Here is a 22,392-nt window from a genome sequence, read left to right on the forward strand (position 1 = left end):
TTAAAAAAATACTTAAAACAAAAAACAATACAATCCTTAAAGTACACAACAAATCGCTTAAAAAACCCTACTAACAGAAGCATCCGCAGTCAGGGCTTTCCTTCTCCAGGCAGGTCTCTCTTCTTCATCTCCTTCTCTTTCATCACGTGATGAAAAAGATTATTGTTAACTAGCCAGTTAACACAATGAAGAAATGGAACTCTTTTATACAGAATACAGTAAGTTAAAAATTGTAATTGCTAACTGCACTACACCCTTTTTTTCTTTATCTTTTCTCCACTGTTTTAAATACCCCCCTCACTATTTATGGCTTGTATTTAAATTTAACAAACAAATAAATAAGAAAGGGGAGGCAGCTCTATGTACAAGGACCCCCACACACCTGAAAAGGCCCTTTCTTGGGTCCCCACACTTTGTGCCATATACATTTGTTGCAACCACTGCAATAGCTATCAGTAGTTAGGCACCAAAACAATCCTACAACATTTTTTTTATTTACACATGCTTACCCTGTGACTCAGTTTTATTTTTTTATATTTTAACTTTTGATTTTATATTAACTTTACGTATACCACCCTTATTTGGGGTTGCTGTTTTCTTAGTGGTATTGAAATGTAGGGATAAATAAGTAAATAAAGTGAACCTTCAGGTTGTAATGCTCTTGAAATGCTATGAAAACTAGAATTGTGTTCTAGCTGCAATATAGGCAACTAAATATGGTTTTTTACACTTTCAGTTGTAAATACATTTTCAGGTATTTCTATAGATGTATTATGCAATCACTGCATGTGCATAGGTATACATTTGCATCTATTGTTGCATGTATATGTATGCAAAGTCACCTATCCTTAAAGGTAAAGGGACCCCTGACCATTAGGTCCAGTTGTGACCGACTCTGGGGTTGCGGCGCTCATCTCGCGTTATTGGCCGAGGGAGCCGGCGTACAGTTTCCAGGTCATGTGGCCAGCATGACAAAGCTGCTTCTAGCGAACCAGAGCAACACACGTAAACGCCGTTTACCTTCCCGCTGTAGCGGTTCCTATTTATCTACTTACACTTTGACATGCTTTCAAACTGCTAGGTTGGCAGGAGCTGGGACCGAGCATGGGAGCTCACCCCATTTCAGGGATTTGAACCACCAACCTTCTGATCGGCAAGCCCTAGGCTCTGTGGTTTAACCCACAGCGCCACCCGTGTCCCACCTATCCTTACACTTATGTAATTGCTTGTCCTTATAACTATAGTCGTGTTTACATCCAGATGAAAATACCCATATTAGGCTGAATAAGAATGCTTTAACAACTCTTTGTATCATGATTTAATTGCCTAACATTGGGCAGAAACATGTTAATAGGTAAAGTTAAAGGGACCCCTGACCATTAGGTCCAGTCGTGACCGACTCTGGGGTTGCGGCGCTCATCTCGCTCTATTGGCCGAGGGAGCCGGCGTACAGCTTCCAGGTCATGTGGCTAGCATGACAAAGCCGCTTCTGGTGAACCAGAGCAGCACCTGGAAACGCCGTTTAGCTTCCCGCTGTAGTGGTACCTATTTATCTACTTGCACTTTGAAGTGCTTTCGAACTGCTAGACAAAAATAGTCTCAAACCATTTCCCCCCGATGGACCACTTGAAAATTGCTTAGGGTCTTGGTGGACCACTTAATTTTTTTCTGCCTGTTGTAGCAATTGTAATGTAATGACTAGATACTATTATTTTTATTGTATTTTTATTGCTTCTTTAGGGCTGCCATATTTCAAACAGTGAAAATCCAGACAGAAAAGTTGAGCTTTGTCTCTGACTTCAGAATGACATATGGCAACCCTAGCTTGACTTCTTCTTTTGTATTTCATTGTGGTACAATTTGAATTCTGTAGAATACTATAGAATTCAAATTGTAAGTGTTCTTCACAGATATGCAATGGTTTGTAGACCACTGGTGCTCCACAGGCCATAATATGAGAACCCCTGTACTAGGGTTGCCATATTCCCAAAAGTTAAAATCCGGTTTCCCCGAACATTCCACCGATTCAGCAAAAATCTACACAGACGCCATTTTTCTGAGCGATTCCCAGATGTGTCCAGGAAAACCAGGTGTATGGCAGCCCTACCCTGCACCAGATCACAATTTAAATTTGAAATGGGGTACATCTATTACTTTCCATAATAATTAAGTTCAGTTCAATTTATTGTGTCTAGTGAACAGCCATTGCACACATGAAAATAATAACAACAAGAATACAGCTACGAATAGTAGTTGACATTTCTATCCCCCAACCTTTACAGGATAAATATTTTCCCATTTCCCCTTTAAGTTTTATTACACAAATTTGTAAAGCCTTTGCAATAAATTGGGATGTTCAATAGGATATATACCTCTCCACATCAGACAGCAAAAAACAGGTCTTTGCAAGAGATGCTCTTCCCTTCTGCGATCTTTACAATGGATGGATGTAATTGTTTCTAAGAGCATTATAAAAAGGGCATTCGAGGAGTACATGAGTTATGTCTTCTATAGACAGAGAGTTGCACATACAAACTCTATCCTTCTTAGGAACTCCTTTATGTTGGCCTGTCCGATCTGCTAACGCAAGGGCATTTAGTCTTGCCTGAGTAAAGGCTACTACCCTCATTTTAGCATTTGGCAAATCTACCAGATATCTTGGCAGGGATGGATACAATGGAATAAAAAAAGCATAATTTGTTTGATTGGCAGATCTTGATCTCAGCAGTTTGTTATTGCATCTTGGTGTCTTTAAGCCTTTGGAGTATTAATTCTTTAGCTCTCTCAAAACTCTGCATCACAAGAAAGGAGGCAGAGAGTCATAGCTGCCAAGTTATCCCTTTTTTAAAGGGATTTTCCATTATGCTGAATAGGCTTCCTCGCTAGAAAAGGGAAAACTTGGCAGCTATGCAGAGAGTCCCAACCTCATGGCAACAGATTGCATTTCACGTTTCCATGAGTTTGGGGTCATGTCTTGCAAAACTGTCATGATGGATTCTGATATATGCTTAAAAATAACAACAACAAAAAGCAGAGCTATACATTGGTTTAATGGGCATTACCCCCAGTTATGCATGGAATAGTGCTATTTTTGTAGAGGTAGGAAGTGGCAGGAGTCTGCGCAAAAAATTATTTTGCGCTCTCTCCAGTGAGTCTAAATTGGTCATGGCCCACAGTGGTGCTCCATAATACAACTTTGGCAACACCCTGGTCTTGTAAAGTTCTGAAATGGGCTGCACCAAGTTGCCCCCTATTGTATGGTGGAATCGTAATAGTCCATTTAAAGTTCTACCAGCTAACAAGGTGCTTGATTGAACCTGTGCAGACCATTTGGCTATCCACTGAAAGACCAAACGGAGATACTTGAATGAGAATACTTGCTCCAGTGTATTTCCGTTGAGTGACCAATTGTAAGTTTTCTTAGATTTGCCACATATCATAACTTTTGTTTTTTTTGTAATTTATAGTCAGATGTTCATTCTTGCAGTACAATCTGAAAAATTATCATTAATAACAATAATGTTCTGCAGTTAGTGACAACTATCACTAAAAATAAGCCTTCCACATTCAGATATAGCTTTATTACATTTATATCCTGCTTTTTCTCCAGGAAGCTCAAGGCTATGTACCTGGTGTCATACCCCACTCCAGTTTATCTTCACAGCAATCTTGTGAGGTAAGTCAGGCTAAGAGAGAGTCTCTCAGGGAACTTCAAGTAGAATGGAAATCTGGACCAGGGTTTTCCAAGTCTTAGGGCTCATTCACATGGGAGTACGTTTCCGAGCACAATTCAAAGTGTTGGTGCTGACCTTTAAAGCCCTAAACGGCCTCGGTCCAGTATATCTGAAGGAGCGTCTCCACCCCCCATTGTTCTGCACAGACACTGAGGTCCAGTGCCGAGGGCCTTCTGGTGGTTCCCTCACTGCGAGAAGCAAAGCTACAGGGAACCAGGTAGAGGGCCTTCTCGGCTTACCTTCCAAGTCCCGGACTGCAGAATCCGGGACCGGCAGCCATGTGACACCGGAAGTTACGTCGACGTAACTTCCGGTGTAACTTTGCCCTTCTATGGGCACCAAAAATGACCGCCACTGGCTTCGAAAGTCGCTTGTACGCATGTCAGGAAGTGCGTCGACGCAACTTCCGGTGTCGCTTCGCCCATCTATTGGCACAAAAAATGGCCGCCGACACCGGAAGTCACGTCTATGCACTTCCGGACATGTGTAGATGTGACTTTTGAAGCCGGCGGCGGCCATTTTTGGTGCCCATAGAAGGGCAAATCAGAAATTTAAAAAATGGCCGCCGACAGGAGAAAATAACGGAGAAAAACGGGAGACGAAGTGATACGGGGGACCACTGGAAAAAGGTAAGTAAAATCGGGGTTTCCCCAGAGAAAACGGGGTACTTGGCAGCTATGCCTTCTCGGTAGTGGCACCCGCCCTGTGGGACCCCTCCCATCAGAGGTCAGAGAGATAAACAACTACCTGACATTTAGAAAATACCTAAAGGCAGCCCTGTTTAGGGAAGTTTTTAATCTGTGATATTTGATGTATTTTAATGTTTGTTGGAAGCCGCCCAGAGTGGCAGGGGAAGCCCAGCCAGATGGGCGGGGTATAAATAATTATTATTATTATTATTATTATTATTATTATTATTATGGAATTACAGTATTATTATAATAATAGTTCAATGTGCATTTGAGACAACTTATGTCTCTTTTTCATTTATTCATTTAGTTAGAGGTTTCCACAATGCGCTCCCCCCTGCTAAATTCAGGTTTTCCTAATTGATGGATAACCCAATAAGGGGAAATATACCTATATATAACAATGCATGTCACTCGACATACTGAAGCACATAGAGAGGGTGGGTATTTTTTACATGTATGGTGACTTTTTGCTGGGTGCCATCTATTGCTGCACTTCTGCCTTTTTCCACCTGTGGTTGTTGAAGACTTGTTCATGGTAGTTTTGTTTTTTAAAACAGCTATTTTGCACAGGACAGCTCCTACACAAATCAGCTGAATTACTACTACTACTACTACTACTAATAATAATAATACCTTACCCTATCAGGTACAGAAGACAGGAAAGCAAAAAGGAAAGGAAAGAAATGCAGTCTGTCATGTGAGTGACTCCTATGTAAATCTAGAATATTTGAAAGCTTGTATTATTATTTTTTTAAAAACAAACAAACAAACATTTGCATCCACAGGTAAACAAATACCCACCAACACCTCAGGTTTCCTGACTTGAAGCAAAACACATATAGACACACAGACACACTATTTTAACTACACTTTTGTGCAAAATTCTTATACTGGGAACTTTTCATTTCAATTTTTAAAAATAAAACAAAATATGCTGTCCACAATTTGTGTGCATGCCCACAACTAGACCTCAGGTTTCCCAAACCTGCGGTGGGCAGAGAAGCACTAAGCAAAGGAAGGTGACAACTGCACACAGTGCAAATCCACTCCATCAACTATGGCCCCCTAGTCTCAACTAGAGCCAGGGCCTTTTCAGTACTGGCCTCGACTTGGTGGAACGCTCTGTTACAAGAGACCAGGGCCCTGCGGGATTTAACATCTTTCCGCAGGGCCTGCAAAATGGAGCTGTTCCGCCTGGCCTTTGGTTTGGACTCAGTCTGACCCTTATGCTTCCCTCCCCTTATGGTTTTGTTTTATGAGCTACTACTAAAATGAGGCTGCATTTTAAATTGTATTTTAACCCGTATTTTAATTAACTGTTTTTTCTTTTTCTTTTACGTTTTTTTTGTAATTTTATTGGTGTTAGCTGCCCTGATCCCGGTTCTGGCCGGGGAGGGTGTGGTATAAATAAATAAATAAATAATTGGTGTGGAATGTGGATGGGAAACACTGAGACCGAAATCACCTTCCTTCATTTAGTGCTTCCCTGCCCACCGCAGGTTTGGGAAACCTGAGGTCTAATTGTGGACATGCACACAAAATGTGGATAGCATCTATTGTTTTATTTTTAAAAGGCACACAAATGCACGCATGGAAAAAAGCAACCAACTGATGCCTTAATTATATTCTTGAATATTGTGCAGGATTTGATATGTTGCCTAGCATGTATCGCTCGGTATGTATTAACTACCGTTATCTGTTACTATGTATTGCTTACGATTTGAATTGTAGTTATATAGCTGTTCTTAATTTTTTCGTACCGTCTGGATATTGCACTATGTATTTAGATTATATTGTTTATTCTGTTCTGTGTTGTAAACAGCTGCGTTGTTTTTTGAGGAAGGTGGTATACAAATTTTTCAAAAGTAATAATATTCTGAAGGTGACACTCCAAACCTTCCCCACAGCTGGCATGAGATAGCAACAGGAGAACTCTCATTATGCCTTGATGGTGAGTTTCCCAAGGGCATGTAGATGTCCACTCTTGGGAGTCCACAGTGATGAGCTACATCTACCTGGAAGGATCAGGATCGTGCCTAATCTTGGAATTAAGGGGGGGGGCTGAGAACTCTCCCCTCCCCTCCGCCCCCGCTGCAGAAAAATACCATAACCGTAATATAATCAAACATGTGGCTACAACAGCGAAGTGAATTAAAGCTGAAGTGCAAAATGACACGTGGTTTAAAAAAGCAAAAAACTTATGTTCCGGAAACTTGGGACTGAATCGAAGGGGGGCCTCCTGAAGAAGAGAGCTGTTTACAGATTCTTTCTGAAATTTATCGCACGGGGAAAGTTCTTCAGTTTTTTAAGCGAAGTCGTGGAGCGCCATACACCGGAAAGACAAGAACCGGAACCTCCACTTCCTCTGTTCGACTCTCCAACTTTATTAACTTTTTTATTTTTGAAATCAGGCTCGCACTTTCGGTTGTAAATGTATGCAGCCTTTTAGAAGAAGACTGGGTCTGTTCCCCCGCCCGAGTTTATTCCTCCCAGCTCCCCACCCCATTTAATACCTTCCTCTGTTGCAGAATCACATGAAAAAACTGGGCTGGGGTTAAGAGCTTTCTAGTTTGAACTCGGTCCTCCAAGTTCCCTTATCCGAGTTCCTTCCAGTCTTGGGCAGCCACGGGAAGCCAAAAACATTTTTTTGGGGGTGGGCGGGAGACACCTACTGATCCCTTCACCTCGTATTAGCAGTAGATGTTGCTGTCCCCTTTCCAACCCACAAATTTTGGGAGAAGGGTTGACGAGAGCCTCCTAATGTGCCGATAGTATATTTACTTAAAGTTTCTGTAATATTGTGTTGTTTTTTAAAGACCCTTTCGCTCTTCCTGTCCTCCCCTTTCAGCGAGCTTTCTTTCACCCCCCTCCCCTTCCAAATAGCCCTCACTGAATCGTTTGTAATTTTTTAAAATCTCCCTCTTCAATCGGCTCCGCTTTGCACGCCTCCCTATTTATTTTCCAGCTCTGAGACTGGCTCTCTTCCTCTCCCCCTACCCGCTTTTTCTTTCTTTCTTCCCTTCAAAAAATAAAAAAAAATTGCACGGTGCCAAGCTTGGGAGTTTTCACATATTCGCCTCCCCTTTTCTGCAGCCTCCCTCCCCAGCCCCATCAGAGGAAATATTACAATGTTGCAAGCTGACGTAAGGACATTACAAGGAAAGGGCTACATTTCGGAGTGTTTATGAAAAGCCTCGGTACTGTACTGTCACCAGGGGGCATGCAATAGAATGCATTTCGTCCAGCATTTGGAATAATGATCATTTAGCAACCACAACTACCACCAACACCACCACCAAAAAAAAAAAAAAAAATCTGGAGGGGGGGAGAAGGAGAGAGCGAGCTTCCAGTGCGCTTTGGAGTCCGCGCCAGACAGAGGAGCCATGCAGCCAAACTTTCGGGAACCCTTGGTTATTTTTCCTGACATTGCAAGCTCGCCCTTGAGGATCGCTTCTTGAAATCTCCGGGTTTTGTTTTGGCTTTTCTCTCGCCCCGATCCTCGGCGACCTCTCCCGCCGTCTCTAGGCCTGGCGGATCGGCTTCCCTTCGGCAACGGAGGAGAGGACCAGGAGAGGATCTACCTTAGCAGCGAGGAAGCTGCAGCGAGACGCCCTGCCTGCCTGCCTGCCCGCCTGCTCTGCCTCGGTTCTGCCTGCCTCCTCTCTCTCTCTCCCTCCTCTCTCTCGCATACGCGCACGCAGAGCTCGCTTGCCTTGGGAGTCCAGTGTTGTTTTGAAGGGAGCTAACATGGCGACGGTGCCCGTCTATTGCATCTGTAGGCTGCCCTACGACGTAACCCGCTTCATGATCGAGTGCGACGCCTGCAAGGACTGGTTTCACGGCAGGTAACACAAAGCGACCGGGCCTTCCCCCCCTGCTCTGGGGCACACAGATCCCCCTCCTCTCGCTCGGGGGCCTTTCGCCTCTTCGGCTCGCTAGGGCACGAGAGAGCGAGAGCGAGCGAGAGATGGTGGCGGGGCTCGCAGGAGCTGCTGCTGCTGCTCCTCCGTGCAGTTTTCCAACAGGCCTTTTTGGAGAAGAGGAGGAGGAGCCACTCTCCCCATTTCCCTCTCTTGTATTTTTTTTGTATGTGTGTGCGTTGTTTTGTTTTGTAAATTGTCGAGCCCGGGCACACACAATGGGCTCCCCCCCCCTCCCCACATCGGGGCTCCAGTGTCAAGGGGCTGCGGGTGGCGGCGGCGGCGGCGGCACTAGCGGGGGGAGAGCTATTGTCCTTTCCTCGGGGAGGGGAGGGCTTGGCTGGCTGCTAGCTGAGGAAGGGGTTTTTATTATTAAGGTTATTTTGTTCCTAGCTCGCCGCCAGCCCCGTGGGGGTCTTCATGGGCGGTTGGGCGGGTGGCCGAGGCGAAGATTTAAAGCTGGCTGCCCGCTCTCACTTTCTCCAGAGAAGGCATGGAGAGCGCGCGGGAGGGATACGAGGGCGGGGGACGGACGGACGGTGGTTGTCGAGGGGAAAGCGCTTCCTTCCACACGACGTCTGGCCAAAGGAGGAAGGGTCCCTACAGGGCGGGCGGGAGCTCCTAGGTCTGTGAACCGGCCGGGGTGCGTGTGTTGAGGGGCGGGAGTCCGGCTTGTTGGCGAGCCCGCTCTCCCGCGCTGTCGGCGGCCCCGTCGCCTCGCGTCTTCCTGAGGGAAGGAGGGGCGGCCGGGGCTGGGGGTGTTTCCTCACACGCGGGCGAGAGAGGGCGAGCGGGGGCGGGGGTCCCGAGCGAGGCGACTGAGGGAGAGAGAGGACGAGCCCGCGCTGCTGGGCTGGGCTTCCCCGGGGAGAGGAGCGGCCAGGCGGGCCAGTGTGGACTCGGGCGCAGCCAAGGAAGGGAATCCCCCGCCGCGCGGGCTCCAGAAGCCCAGAGCTGCTGGCGCCACTTTTGCTTGGGCGCGGAAGGAGCGAGCAAAACGCCAGGAGGACCCGCTCTTACCCTCCAAATAGAGAGAGAGAGAGAGAAAGGCCGGGGGTGGCAGGAGGAGAGACGCTTCCTCTCCTCTGCGCCCTGAGATAGCGCCGCGCTGGGCAGGCGCCCACAGCGGCTGCCACGTCCTCCTCCTGCACTTCGGGTGCCCCTCTTCTGCCTCCCCTCACTTCTTTTAAAACATTCCATTTTAAGGGGTGGGAAATGGATCTGCCTCCTTGAAAACACACACACACACACACCCGGCCGCCGCGGGCGGGATCCGCAGGAAAAGGATTGGGGTTGACTGCAGTTCTCTGGGATGGTGGTGGCACTGGCAGCTTTTTGACTGCTTCTCCTCAGCTACATGGAGATCGTTTCAATTCTCCCCGTCCTCAGTTGTTGTGGAATCTGAGACAATGTAACGCGCAGGTTGGGGGGGGGGGGGCTGGAAACTTCCCTGGCCACACGCTCCTATCTCTATCTATCCATTTATCTGATATGTCAAGGGCGAGGGTGAAGAGCCCTCCTCCCTCGCTCCCCCTTTCGTGGTGCTTCTTGTCTGCAATTGTCACTCCACGCTGAGTCGTCCTGATTGCCTGATGGCAGAGCTGATGGTCCTGATCTTTGTGTCTCTCCGTGGAGGGTTTGTGTGGCAGGAGGCGGGAGGCAGGCAGGCGCGTCGTTCATAAATAAATAAAGAATGAAATAAATGGGAGCTGCAGGCAGGAGGGGGAAAGACTCCAGCCAGATTCCCTAGGAGGTCAGTCTTCTCTTTGGTGGGAGGATTGCGGGGGGGGGGGAGAGAGAAACAAATCTTGCGGATATTGCCTGAAGAATGCCTCAGATGGAAGCAAACGCCATTGAAATGTCTTGGTGCTTCCTTGCTGTGGGTATGAGCTGCCAAAATTTAAGCAATGTTTTTTGTTTTCTAAAAAATATTGTTCTCACGTGTGCTCTGTCTCATGCAGATCCGCAGGACTTGGAAATGTTTAATGTTGTCTGGGTTGTTTAAGCTCCGGGTAGGAATTTCGCAGCCTGAGTATGTGAAGGCTTCTGACTGGTTGTTATTTTCCTTCTGACTTGCTGCTCTTGTAAAACTGAACTTCCCTTGCAACTTGGTTCCTGACAGCAGCAGAGAAGGTATTAAAGACAGGTTGGTCCTCTTGCTTACTCAGGTTCAAGGGCAAGGGGGAATACAGAAGGTTGCTCTAAAGTAACAGTAAGGACGAGTTAGGATAACTTTGCCGTTGCTTTCTTGATGTTGTTTTTTGTTTTTGCTTTTTAAATTGGCTGTATTAATTTATCTGTCTTATGTTTTTGTCAAGCATTGTGTGCTGTGACTTGTGAAAAGGCCACTGCTGTAGAAATAAGTATATCATTGTCAACAGAAAACTGATAAGAGTGAAGAACTTGATATGATCGACATTGGAGCTCCTTTAATAGAAAGCCGTTGTGGGGTAGTGGTGGGCATGTCTGAGATGGAGGGGGGAAACCCAAGTTCAAATCCTTTCCCATTAGCTCACTGGGACAGTCACAATCTTACTCAAAAAATGGTAACTGTTATAGAGAGAGGAGTACAGTATGTGGTAACCAACCACAGACATGTAAACGTTTGCATAAGTTTAAGGTATACAGTAAATATGCTGTGGTTAAAGGTATGGCATTTGTTTGGTCAGGATTATTTTTTGTTTTTGTCATTATTTTACCTGCCTACATTTATAGTTCTCTTTCCCCCACACCTCCTTGCACTCAAGGTAGCAACAATGAGATACAAAAATACAATGAAAACAAAGGCATTTTTCCTCCTGAGAAAATCTGTTCCTTCTTATGTTCCTTCTTATGTATGGTGCATTTTCCCTGCTTCACAAAGATAAACAAATCTGGCTTATCCGTTTGGAGGCTGATTATGCAATTGCAAGATGAAAACCTTGAACGAACAGTAGGGCACCAAGGCCAGTGATTGTTACTTGGTGACAATGTGCAAGTGAGCCTTCTATCAGTGATAACAGTGGCCTTACAAAATTACCTAAGGTAATTTGTGAGAGAGGGACAGTAAAGACCTTTAAATGCTTCTTAAAAATTTGAATGTATCCAGCTTTTCTGGTTTATTACTCTTTTTAAAAATCTTATTTATTTCCGTACTGTTCCATTTTATTTGTAATATACGGTTGTGTTGTGTTTTTGACTCAGTTTCTTCCAGTTTTTGAGAGATTTTATTAAAAGTTGTATTTTTATTGTTTTTATGTAAACTGCTGACAGATTTCATTAAGTGGCATAACGTGTGTGTGTGTGTGTGTGTGTGTACAACCTAGTACGTGACTCACTTTTATATTGTGTCCATGATATAATGTTTGATACTCTGTTCCTGCCATCCTCTTACCCATTTTTAAGGGTTAAGGACAATAAAGTTGGATACATACAGAACGTATAAGCATATGCGCGATGGGCATGATATAAGCTGGTCTTCTGCCCAATTCCATCACAAATAGAGGAATGTAGGGGAGTGTTTGCGTGAACCAGCGCTAGGTTGCTTTTTGTACCCAGAAAGGGGGTCTGTTCCCATCAATGTTAATGTCTGCTTACTTTACTTTGCTTGCCTTATGCTTTTGTGGGCCTATAATGGCACGTATTTGAATAGATAAGCAGAAAATGAATGTGCATGTCCATCATAAACAAGTCTTGTGTGGAAAAAGACTGAGAAATGAATGACTGGGTGGGATATACAGTATAAATAAATATGAAGGAAATTGTGAGGTGGCAGATGTTTTCCACCTTGTGTTTAACTGAAAATCATAAAGATATTAAATAAAAACAACGATGGGATGTTGTTATAGCTCTCTTAACTTTTCATAGGAAGCTGCCAGGATAATACTCTGCACACAGGAAGTTGTAAAACCTAATCTGAAGACAAAAAGCTGTTGCAATGAAATTTTCTCCAGAGGAAATAATGATATTCTTTTCAGTAGTTCTTCATTAACTGCTAGCATCAAAATTGTGTGTGTGTAAGAAAAAAGTGACATACAATTATAACTAATCTAACTGATGAATGAGAAACTTGTTTGAAAGTATACTTGATTATAGGTTTTCAACATGTGTTCTTTACATGATCTGCAAGTGAATTCAGCATTCTGTTTACATTAATGCTGAAAATACTGTTTGATTTGTTACTATATGCATTTATATTATAAGCTTTGCTTGTTAATAGACTTCATAAACTACTATCAAGGATGAAGTGTGAACACCATAGTATAAGACAAATACAAAGGGAAAATTGTGTAGACTTTTAGGACACACAATTCACAGCCTGTGGATTTGTGATCTTAGTACTTGTTAATGAATAGGTTCTTGTCTGTCTCAGGATCTTGGTCAGGAAAGATGCAAAGCCACTTGAACAAATCAGTAAAATTTAGAAAATTTCAAATAATCTATCATTTGGCATTTCCAGTTTACCAGTTTGAACAATTAAAATCTTCCAATTTTGATGGAACATTTCTTTACCAGGTTATGTCAGAACAGTCCATGGCATTTAGTTTTATATTCTGGTTTAATACTGGTTTGCAGAGCTGAAATCAGTTTGTCAGCACCCAGCTGAACCCCCAAATAACCAATGCAGATTCTGGGTTCAAGGATCTGTCAGTTTTGTAGCAGTTTAATATGACTAAGTCTGATTGAAAGCAATAGGATTTGAAGTTACGCACATAGTCAGTTTGTTTTATTTCCATATCTCTTGCATCCTTTCAGAATGTTGTCCATATATCAAATGTTTATTCAGATAGACTGATGTACAATAATGAAGAACATGCACTCTTCAATAGGTAACACATTCTTGACTCAGCATGACTGTTGACTAAATATTCATTGATTTTCAAAAACCTCTAAGTGCACACATGTTCTTAAAAACAAAAAGATAGATCAGAAAAATGTAACATGTAGATATGGTAGCTCCAATGCCCAGTTGGCTCTCCTTTGCCTATGAGAAGTCTCCCATTCACTTTCAAGGGAAGAAAAATGCTGCATTTGCAGTAAATCTTCTCCAGTGAAAGGGCTTCCCTGTTTGCAGAAATGCTCCAGTTTTTCATAAGGATGGGATATGGGTTTCTGGATTGGGAAATTAGGCAATTGTTTCCGATGAGTTAGCGCAGGTCTACACTTAAGGCAGACAATTTCTTCAGTAATGAGAGTTCCTTGTGCACAATCCAGAGGCCTTGTAAGGATGTTTAGAAATGTATGTATCTAACATTTTAAGGGGAAAAGTGTGCTTCAAATTCTTGCGCTCAGAGAGCTAATGCTGAAAATGTGAGGGCAACAACGTTAAAGGTTAAAAAATAATTGGTAAGAAAAATGTAATTCACTTCAACTCCACCGTGATTTTTTAGTTCATATATAAAGACTTCTGAAGAGCAGAGTTCAGTGTTCACATTTGACTTCTTGCAACGTAACATGTTGCAAGAGTGCAGCATGTTGTCCAGATGCATTAATACCAATGTCAATGAAAATGATATGGCAATTACATTAGAAAAAAAAATGCAAATAAAGTATGGCCCTCTGGCTCCAAAACAATGTTTAGACCTAGTACCGGAAGAGTGAGAAACATACTTTTAAAAGGGGGTGGTATTTCTCAGAATGCACGCAATCCTGCCAGTGTAGTAAAGAATGTATAGTAGCTGAAAGGTTGCCTCTTCCCATTGATGGATACCTGAACCTTGAGATCTTTGGAGGCACTTCTCCAGGTGCTCTGACCAAAGGAGATGGAGCTCATGGCTATTAGGGAGAGAGCCTTTTTGTTGGTGGCAGTCCAACTATGGAATGCTCTCTCTAGAGAGGCCTGCCTGGCACCTCTTTGGGTTCATTTCAGTGCCAGGCCCTTTCACCTGGCTTTTAAAATACCTTTTTAATATTTCAATATTTTAAAATTATGTTTAAATCTAGTGCTTTTATAGCTGATTGTTATATTTTAATATTGATATTTAAGCCACCTAGATAACATTGTTATTGAGTGGCATATAAATGTGGCATGTAAGTAATTATCATGGGCATCTTGGTGTCATTCCTATTAAGGAGCAGTTTGGAAAGCTGTATCAGTTTATTATCTGCAGAGGTTTGATAAGGTGAGATCAGAAAAGCAAAAACTACTGCATTTTCCATAAGGATCACATACACTGGAATTTAAACCCAAATTAGCACTTTTTGTTGGAAGGTTTTTAAAATTAAAAATGTATTAGTTGACAATGAGATTCAAATTCTTTGTGAATTTCATGTGGACTCCCAGCAATTATAATATTGTATGAACAGCATAATACTCTTATTACAATATAATCCCAATTAATGCACAATTCCCAGTAAGTCCAAAGTCTGCAAATTTAGCTGATATGCCTTTTCTTTCCTGTAAATCAGAAATTCATAGTAACAATGGTGGGGTTTTCTCCCCCCTTTTTTTGCATGCTCTTAGCTTATTTTGAAAAAATAATAATAATGGCTGTTTAATATTCAGAATGATGGCGTAAATATGTGAAATGGATCCTCAGATGGGTCTATCCCAGACAGTTGTTGGGCAGGAGACAGGTTTCTAGTGCAAGTGGGAAATTGCACCAGGTCTCATACATACCAGTTCCAGATCCAGGAAGTGAAGTCAGATCAAGCAAAGGTCAAGTCCGCCTAAGCAAGGTCAGCCAAAGGAGAGGTCAAAAGTCTGAAAGGCAAAGAAGCAATCTGGGTAGCACCTTGGATAGTTCCAAGTGGATCCTAAACTGGAAGGCAGACTTGACCATTGCGTCAACATTTCGCTTCAGTAGGGTGGCAACCTCCTTTGAGCAGCAAGCCCTGCTCCTCTTGAGCAGAACCTCTATTCTTAAAGAGGCCCAGTCTGTTTTAGGAAGCTGTGGACTACACGGGGGTGGGGGTGGGGTGGGGGTGGTGACTGTAGTTTTATAGTCTGTAGTGGCTACAGACTGTAGTGGCCCCAGAGCTAGGGCCCTCATAGTCTCAAGACAGTAATGTACCCTCACTAGGTGGAGAGACACTGGGTTCATGGGCTCCTCTGCTGCTGGAACTTCTGAGGAGGCATTGACATTACAGTCTGGTTCAGAAAGCACATTGTTCTCCAACACAGATAGATCCACTAAACCCATGTCCAATTCCCCTGAAGATGGGGAGTGACAAGACTGGAAATTGCATCTCACCGTTTTTTACCAAGAAGATCAGTAAAGCCCTATAGAATGTAATCAAGTAACAGAAAATGGTAAAACTCACAGTAGCCCAGTATATAGGACAGTACAAAAGCCTGGTTGCAAAGAGCAGTTATAACTACCCTCCTAAACACAAGCAATGAAGGAGTCATCTGGATTTCCAGAGGTGGGAGTTCCAGAGCCTGGAGCCCACCACAGAAAAGGCCCTTCTGAGCATTGTCATGTTGTGAGTAGCTAATGGGACAGGAGAAGGGGTTCTCTTTGGAAGATTTCGGTTCTCAGGCAGGATTATATACAGGAAGCTGGTCTTTCAGGTTGTATAGGTAAAAAAAAGCACTTTGGAAACAAGTTGGCCCCCAATGTAGTCGGCACACAACCCCTATATTGCACTCGCATAAGAAGCCTGGCTGCCATTTGTGGACAACCAGAAGTTTTCAAAGGTCTTGAAAAGGCAGCCTATGTAACATCTTTCAAGCAAGAGGGGACTTAAGGCACGGAACACGGTTGCCAGATCAGAAAATTCCAGAAAGGAATGCAGCTGACACAACCTTTTTAATTGTGCAAAGACACTCCTGGCTACAGTTGAGGCCTGAAAATCCAGGGGGCAGAAAGAGCTTGCGATCCAGGATAACTGGAATGTATTTGCCCTCACCTTCCTGTAGGTATATAGCTGAACTGGGCCAGAGCCACCATCTGAAGGACATAGCCTGGGACCCCAAAAAAGAGTGAGGAAGAACCTGCCCGTGAGTTGGGAACTACAGGAAGAGTCTAGTTTGACTGCTAACAGCAGCAGCGGCAGATTGGCATGCAGCAGTGATGACTAAATATTGTACAGGGCTAATATTAAAAGACTTTATTATTAGCCAAAGAGGAGTGGCAGAAAGAAAGAACATCTTTCTTTGCTCTTGTGGGAACAAGTTGCTCTGTTGCGAGAATGTCTCCAAACATTACACCTCAAAGCTGAGGGAAAAACAAGTGATCCAAAGATGTCTTAACATATGTGTAAAAACTTTAAAGAGTAGGACAAGTTTGTTGTCAGGTTGGATCTAATGGTAGCAACTTGAAAAACCCTTATAGAAAAGGAAAGTTGATAAAAAACTTTCCTTTGAGGCAACAAAACTGTTGTTGTTGTTGTTATATTTAATACCCACTCTTCACCAGAAGGTCCTAGAGAAAACTTGCTCGTGCCACACCAGATTTTTTTATTGATAAGGAATACATTGGGAAATAAAAAGAAATTACTCCTAGCAGTTCTTCAGCATATGGTTGAAGCTATGCATTGAGGTTGCAGACAATCTCTGTGGGAAGGAAATTCCAAAACCCAGTGGCTGCCATGGAGAATGTTCTCTCCTAAATCCTCACCCCCCCCACACCAACCAAAAGGTTGAGGGCAGTGGAACTACCTAAACTGTTTACAGGAATTAAGTTTAGACTACTGTTTCCCTCTGACTGATGCTGACTGATCAAAGAATCATAAAAGCAGAATATCTGCCCCCTCCAGCTTCCCTTCCAAATTCTAACCCACTTTTTCTCCACATTTCTGCTCCCAATGAGAAAATGTTTTTAAAAGAGGGATATTTTGCAATGTTACATTTTGTTTTGTTTTTGAAATTAATTTTGTTCTTCAAAATACAAATTATTTTATACATCAGGGTAGGTGGGGTTGAGGATCCTGAAAAACAAAATGTGATTTTAATGTTTTGTTTGTTTTAGTTTTTTTAATGTTAAGTTGGCTTCTACAGTAAAGTACACTTGAAACCCTGGACTGCTGTCTGGAGCAGCCTTTGCCTACCTTACAGCTTGCAGACCACGGGTCATGCTGCCTGGGGCTGATGGGAGTTACAGCCTCAAATATCTGACAGCAGCAGGTTGGAGAAGGTTGCCCTAGGCTTTGTGGTCTTCATGTGGTCTTGCAATACTAGACCAGAGACTATGGGTTGCATCCAATGTGCACAAGCAAAATGCTGCTTATAGAATTGGACTTCCCTGTCCCCTTTTTCTTTTTCAGTGTGCACCTCCCCCCCCAAAAAAATCTGCCCAATGGAGTTCCTCCACCATCTGGAGCCAATTATGTGGGGTGTACTGGGGGGTGGATGGGAGAGGCGAAGAGAGTGGAAGTCAGTTCAAGTGGGATAACAGCTTCGGATACGACATTATGACTTTAAAAGGTGCAGTTATGTTCTCACACACAGCTTTATTGCGGTCCATACACCCAAAATACACAGTACAACAACAGTATAGATCAGGCATCCCCAACAGGGCCGGCTCTAGGCCTGCTCCCGGTGGCATGCGGCGCCAGGCCACCAGGGGCGCCGCTGCTGAGAGGCGCAGCTGAGGCTGCCCCAGGCGTGCCTCCGCTGTTCAGCGGCTTCAGGCCGCTCTCTGGAGGCACGCGGGCCTGGGGCCGTCTCCGCCGCGCGCAGGGGTGTCGCAACAGGGGGCAGGCAGCGCCCCCTGGTCCAGGGCCGGCCCTACGGCAGGCTGGGTGGCGCAGTGCAGCTGCGCCCACGGCAGCACCCCTGCGTGCGCCCGCCCGCCGCGCTAGGAAACGGGGTGGGGGGCGCCGGAGGGATCCGGCGCACCACGGCGCCAGGGCACCGGGCATGCTTAAGATGGCCCTGATCCCCAAACTGTGGCCCTCCAGATGTTTTGGCCTATAACTCCCATGATCCTTAGCTAACAGGACCAGTGGTCGGGGAAGATGGGAATTGTACTCCAAAACATCTGGAGGGCCGAAGTTTGGGGATGCCTGGTATAGATCAACAGTTATTAAGGTGTAAGACAGGCATAGGCAAACTCTGGCCCTCCAGATGTTTGGGACTACATTTCCCTCATCCCTAGCTAACAGGACCAGTGGTCAGGGATGATGGGAATTATAGTCCCAAACATCTGGAGCGCCGGAGTTTGCCTATGCCTGGTGTAAGAGCAACCTTGCTAGCCAACAGAGAAGGTTAGTCATGTTCATACTGTCACATTGTTGACATGACTGATGTAAGTATTCCCATTTCAATGAGTGGTAGCCTATATCTTATGGTTAAAAGGTGAGCTGATGCAATGGGTGGAAAGCAAAACTATTGTCAACTTTCATTTACTAGCCTTGGGTAATGTATCAATTCTACTGATCACAGTGGCGCCTTCGTATTTAGAAATATGTATTCACAGGCCCTTCTGAGGGAAGTGTGGAGGGTGGCAATGTGAAAAAGGAGATTTTCAGTAGTGGATTCCCATTTGTTGAATGTTCTTTCCAGGGAAATACAGTGCTGTCAGATTTCAGATGCCTCGTTAAAACATTCCTGTTTACAAAATCCTTTGGTTGTTAACTGTGATTATATGGCAGAATGATTCTGGCTTGTTTGTGGTGCTCATATTTTTTCTGGGTGGAGCAGGATTTGCCCTTTTCATAATAATTGATGAGCACTTTTCCAACAAAACTTGTGTTTGCTCTGTTGTAAGCGGTGTATATTCTGCAGGATCTGTAAGTCACTTTGAGATTTCCCTGTGTGCAGAAATGATATAAATAAAAGCAATGTTTTGTCATCAAATATGTATTTAAGTATTTATTAAAATGCAAACACTTTTTCTTTTTTTCTTTTACTAACGGATTAAATGCGTAAAAGGAACAGTATGAATAAATACATGCCAAATTGGCACAGACTAGCAAGATACTAAACTGGCCATCCCAGGTGTGAAGTTTGAGGATGTCATTGTAAAACATCTGGCCTACCAGGCATGATATCATTCTAGCTAGTCTGGCTGCCAGTGTGGTATCTGTGGCCAAATACGTCAATCTTGGATTGGCCTGTCTTCTCAAATATGTACTGACAAACAAAGCTCATTTGTCATTTTGATAGGAGACGCAATTATAATAGCATAATAAATAGGGTGCCATAAAGTGAGAAAGGCAGTTACTTACACCTGAAGTGTAAACAAACCAAAGAGGACAGAGTTTCTGTTCTGTGGCAAACTCTCAAAGGTACAATTGCAGCAAACTGCACATACAGCAAAGGGCCATGTTAATGCCATCTTACCCATTTTCTGGTTTCCATTTTGGTTGGCTCAGTCCCAAGATCATAACTATGCTCCTTGACAACAGTTATGATTATGGAAGTTTCCCTCTTCAGGGAAAGTCGCTTTGGACAGTGTTGTGGTTTCTTCACCTTGCACCTTCTTTTAAAAAAATGCAAATCAGCTTTAGTATGATAATGGTTTTATAATCCATTGTTATTGTTGCTGTCACAGCAGCAGCAGCAGCAGCAAATTGAATATAGTATCTTGGACGAATGAGATCTCATAGGAAACATGTGCACACTGAAAGCACTGTACTTTTCTGCAGTCTGGCAGAGACTTAAAATAGCTGTTAAATGACAAGCTAATGTGATCTTAAGAACACATGTCAGACATTGCTAGTTCTTATTATGCATTCTATCAGAATCAACATATCCAGATGCAATTGCACTTTCTGGAGAGCTGCTTCAAACAGGATGTCATTACTTGCTATGTGTAATTTTAATGGATTAGAGGCTTTTTTAAATGCTGGGAGTTCTTTAACATGAGAAGACTATGAAAAAGATCATATCCTCCCACATATTCTTCTATGCATCATGGAAGAAAACAGGTAATGCGAAAAGAAAAGAAAAAAGAAAAGTTGGGGCTAAATTAACTATTTATTACTGGGGTATATGATGGTTTGAACCACTGTTCTGGGTATATTTGCTTCACATGCATTTTGGCTGGTGAAAGTTGCCAGGAAACATGTGTGAGAAGTGAATTTTGCCAATAATGGGCTGGTCATTACTGGTGCTAAAATAAAAGCAATTTTCCAATATAACCATTTGCCCTTTAATGTCTGTGGAAAGTGCAAGCACAAATACATCATGATCTGTAAAGCAGCAGGTAGATCATACAGTTGCACACATGCTGTGCTGCAAGCCTGTGCACCTGTGGGGGTTTTTCCAGGGCAAAGTATAATATTCCAAATAAATAAATAGAACCTTGGATCAGAGAGCAGGCCTACTACGCTATTTCTGGTAGATTTGTTTGACTGAGCAGTGGTGAGGCCTGTGTAGACCTGTTCTCCAAAAACCTTGTATTCCGAGTCTACCCCTTCATATTGATGGGTAAACCAGCCATCTATCTATAGGCAGACCAGACCTCCAAACAACCTATTTCCACTCCATGATCTCCTCCATTCTTGCCCTGTCTTCCTTTATATGCCAGCATGGTGTAGTGGTTAAGAGCGGTGGACTGGTAATCTGGTGAACCGGGTTCGCTTCCCCACTCCTCCACATGCAGCTGCTGGGTGTCCTTGGTCTAGTCACACTTCTCTGAAGTCTCTCAGCCTCACTCACCTCACTGAGTGTTTGTTGTGGCGGAGGAAGGGAAAAGGAGATTGTTGGCCGCTTTGAGACTCCTTAGGGTAATGATAAAGCGGGATATCAAATCCAAACTCTTCTTCCTCTCTAGCCCATTGTACTGTTGCTGCAGTTGACTTCACAGTCCCATCACCACTGCATTTCCCTTAAAAATGCCACCACCAAGCACACACACGAATGCAGAATTAACAACAATGGACTACACCTCACAATTGCCATTCACCCCCTTCTCACTCCCTTCAGCAATACTGTATGTGCATGGGGACACTGGGTTGCTTTGCAGGCCTGCCATAGACCACACCCTCTCAGCCATTCCTGCCCTCCACAATTTGGGTAGAACAATGGCGGAAGCTTTCTGCCTTGGCACCAACAGAACAATTTTTAGAATGTTGGCAAACTCAGATTAAAACCACATTTCTAATGCAATGCGTTAGAAAGATTGTGAGGGTAGGACCTGAACCAATGGATTCAATTGACAAGAAAGGAAATTCCCACTAAACGCTAGGAATAACTTTCTGGTGGTAAAAAAACACTATACAACAGTGGATGGCCACCTGTCAGGGATTCCCTAGCTGTGATTCCTGCATTGCAGGGGGTTGGACTAGATGACTGTTGTGGTCCTATATTATAAATTTGTTTTTGTACTATGTTACAAATCAAGAACTGCTAGGAGTAATTTCTTTTTATTTCCCAATGTATTCCTTATCAATAAAAAAATCTGGTGTGGCACGAGCAAGTTTTCATTCCGAAAGTGTGGCCCATAGAGGAAAGGTTGAGAAACCACTGCTGCAACACTGTTGTGGTCTAATGAGAAGAGGCACAACCCCCACTACATTGATTTCTAACAAACAGAAAATAAATGGGCAGCGGAACCCCATGCATGTCTTGTCTGACGTAAATCTTGCTGAGCCCAATGGGACTTGCTCCCAGGTTAAGAGGGCATAGGATTGCAACCTGCTTCCTTTACATTGTGAGGAGGCTGTTTCAGTAATGCACAAGCACTTTCCCCTAGTCTGTGTTGCCCTCTTTTCCCCACTGCTGCAGCAACCAGAAGAAGCAGGACCTCCTTGCTTGCTTGTCCAGGGATATACAGTGTCTATCTCCGGTGATCAGGCACCAATCTAATTGTACCATGGCATCAGCAGGCCTTTGATTGCAAGATTACGCTGCTCTGCAGAGCCTGGATTATCATGACGCCATCCGTAAAATAATCGCATGAAGGCAAGGGCACATCCTGAGATAATGTCAGCAGAATTCCAGGACTTGGAAGCACAGGTGTGAATGATAGTTCACACGTACCTATTTCTGCAATTTAAAAGTTGGAGGTATTATGTCGTGGTTACTGTGTGGCTAGGGTGAGCTTGCCTCTTCATTTTTTATGAATGGGAAAAAGGCATTTTGCACCACTTCCGCTGCAAAGTAGAATGATAGATGGTCCCCTTTAAATACCAGTAATTGAAAACAGAACTAAGAGGGAAGCAGTTACTTCCAACGTT

General features: G+C 43.8%; 1 protein-coding gene across 1 annotated transcript in view; it reads left to right on the forward strand.

Moving 5' to 3' along the window:
* The first annotated feature begins 7,515 nt into the window (after positions 1 to 7,515).
* PHF2 (PHD finger protein 2) overlaps positions 7,516 to 22,392 on the forward strand; it is a 118,547-nt gene continuing 103,670 nt past the window's right edge. The window contains exon 1 of the mRNA XM_035106300.2: positions 7,516 to 8,271. Coding sequence (XP_034962191.2) covers positions 8,174 to 8,271 — 98 coding nt within the window. The 5' untranslated portion in view covers positions 7,516 to 8,173. The remainder of the gene's footprint in view (positions 8,272 to 22,392) is intronic.

The sequence above is a fragment of the Zootoca vivipara genome, chromosome 2 (assembly GCF_963506605.1).
Source record: "Zootoca vivipara chromosome 2, rZooViv1.1, whole genome shotgun sequence".
Classification (NCBI taxonomy): Eukaryota; Metazoa; Chordata; class Lepidosauria; order Squamata; family Lacertidae; genus Zootoca; species Zootoca vivipara.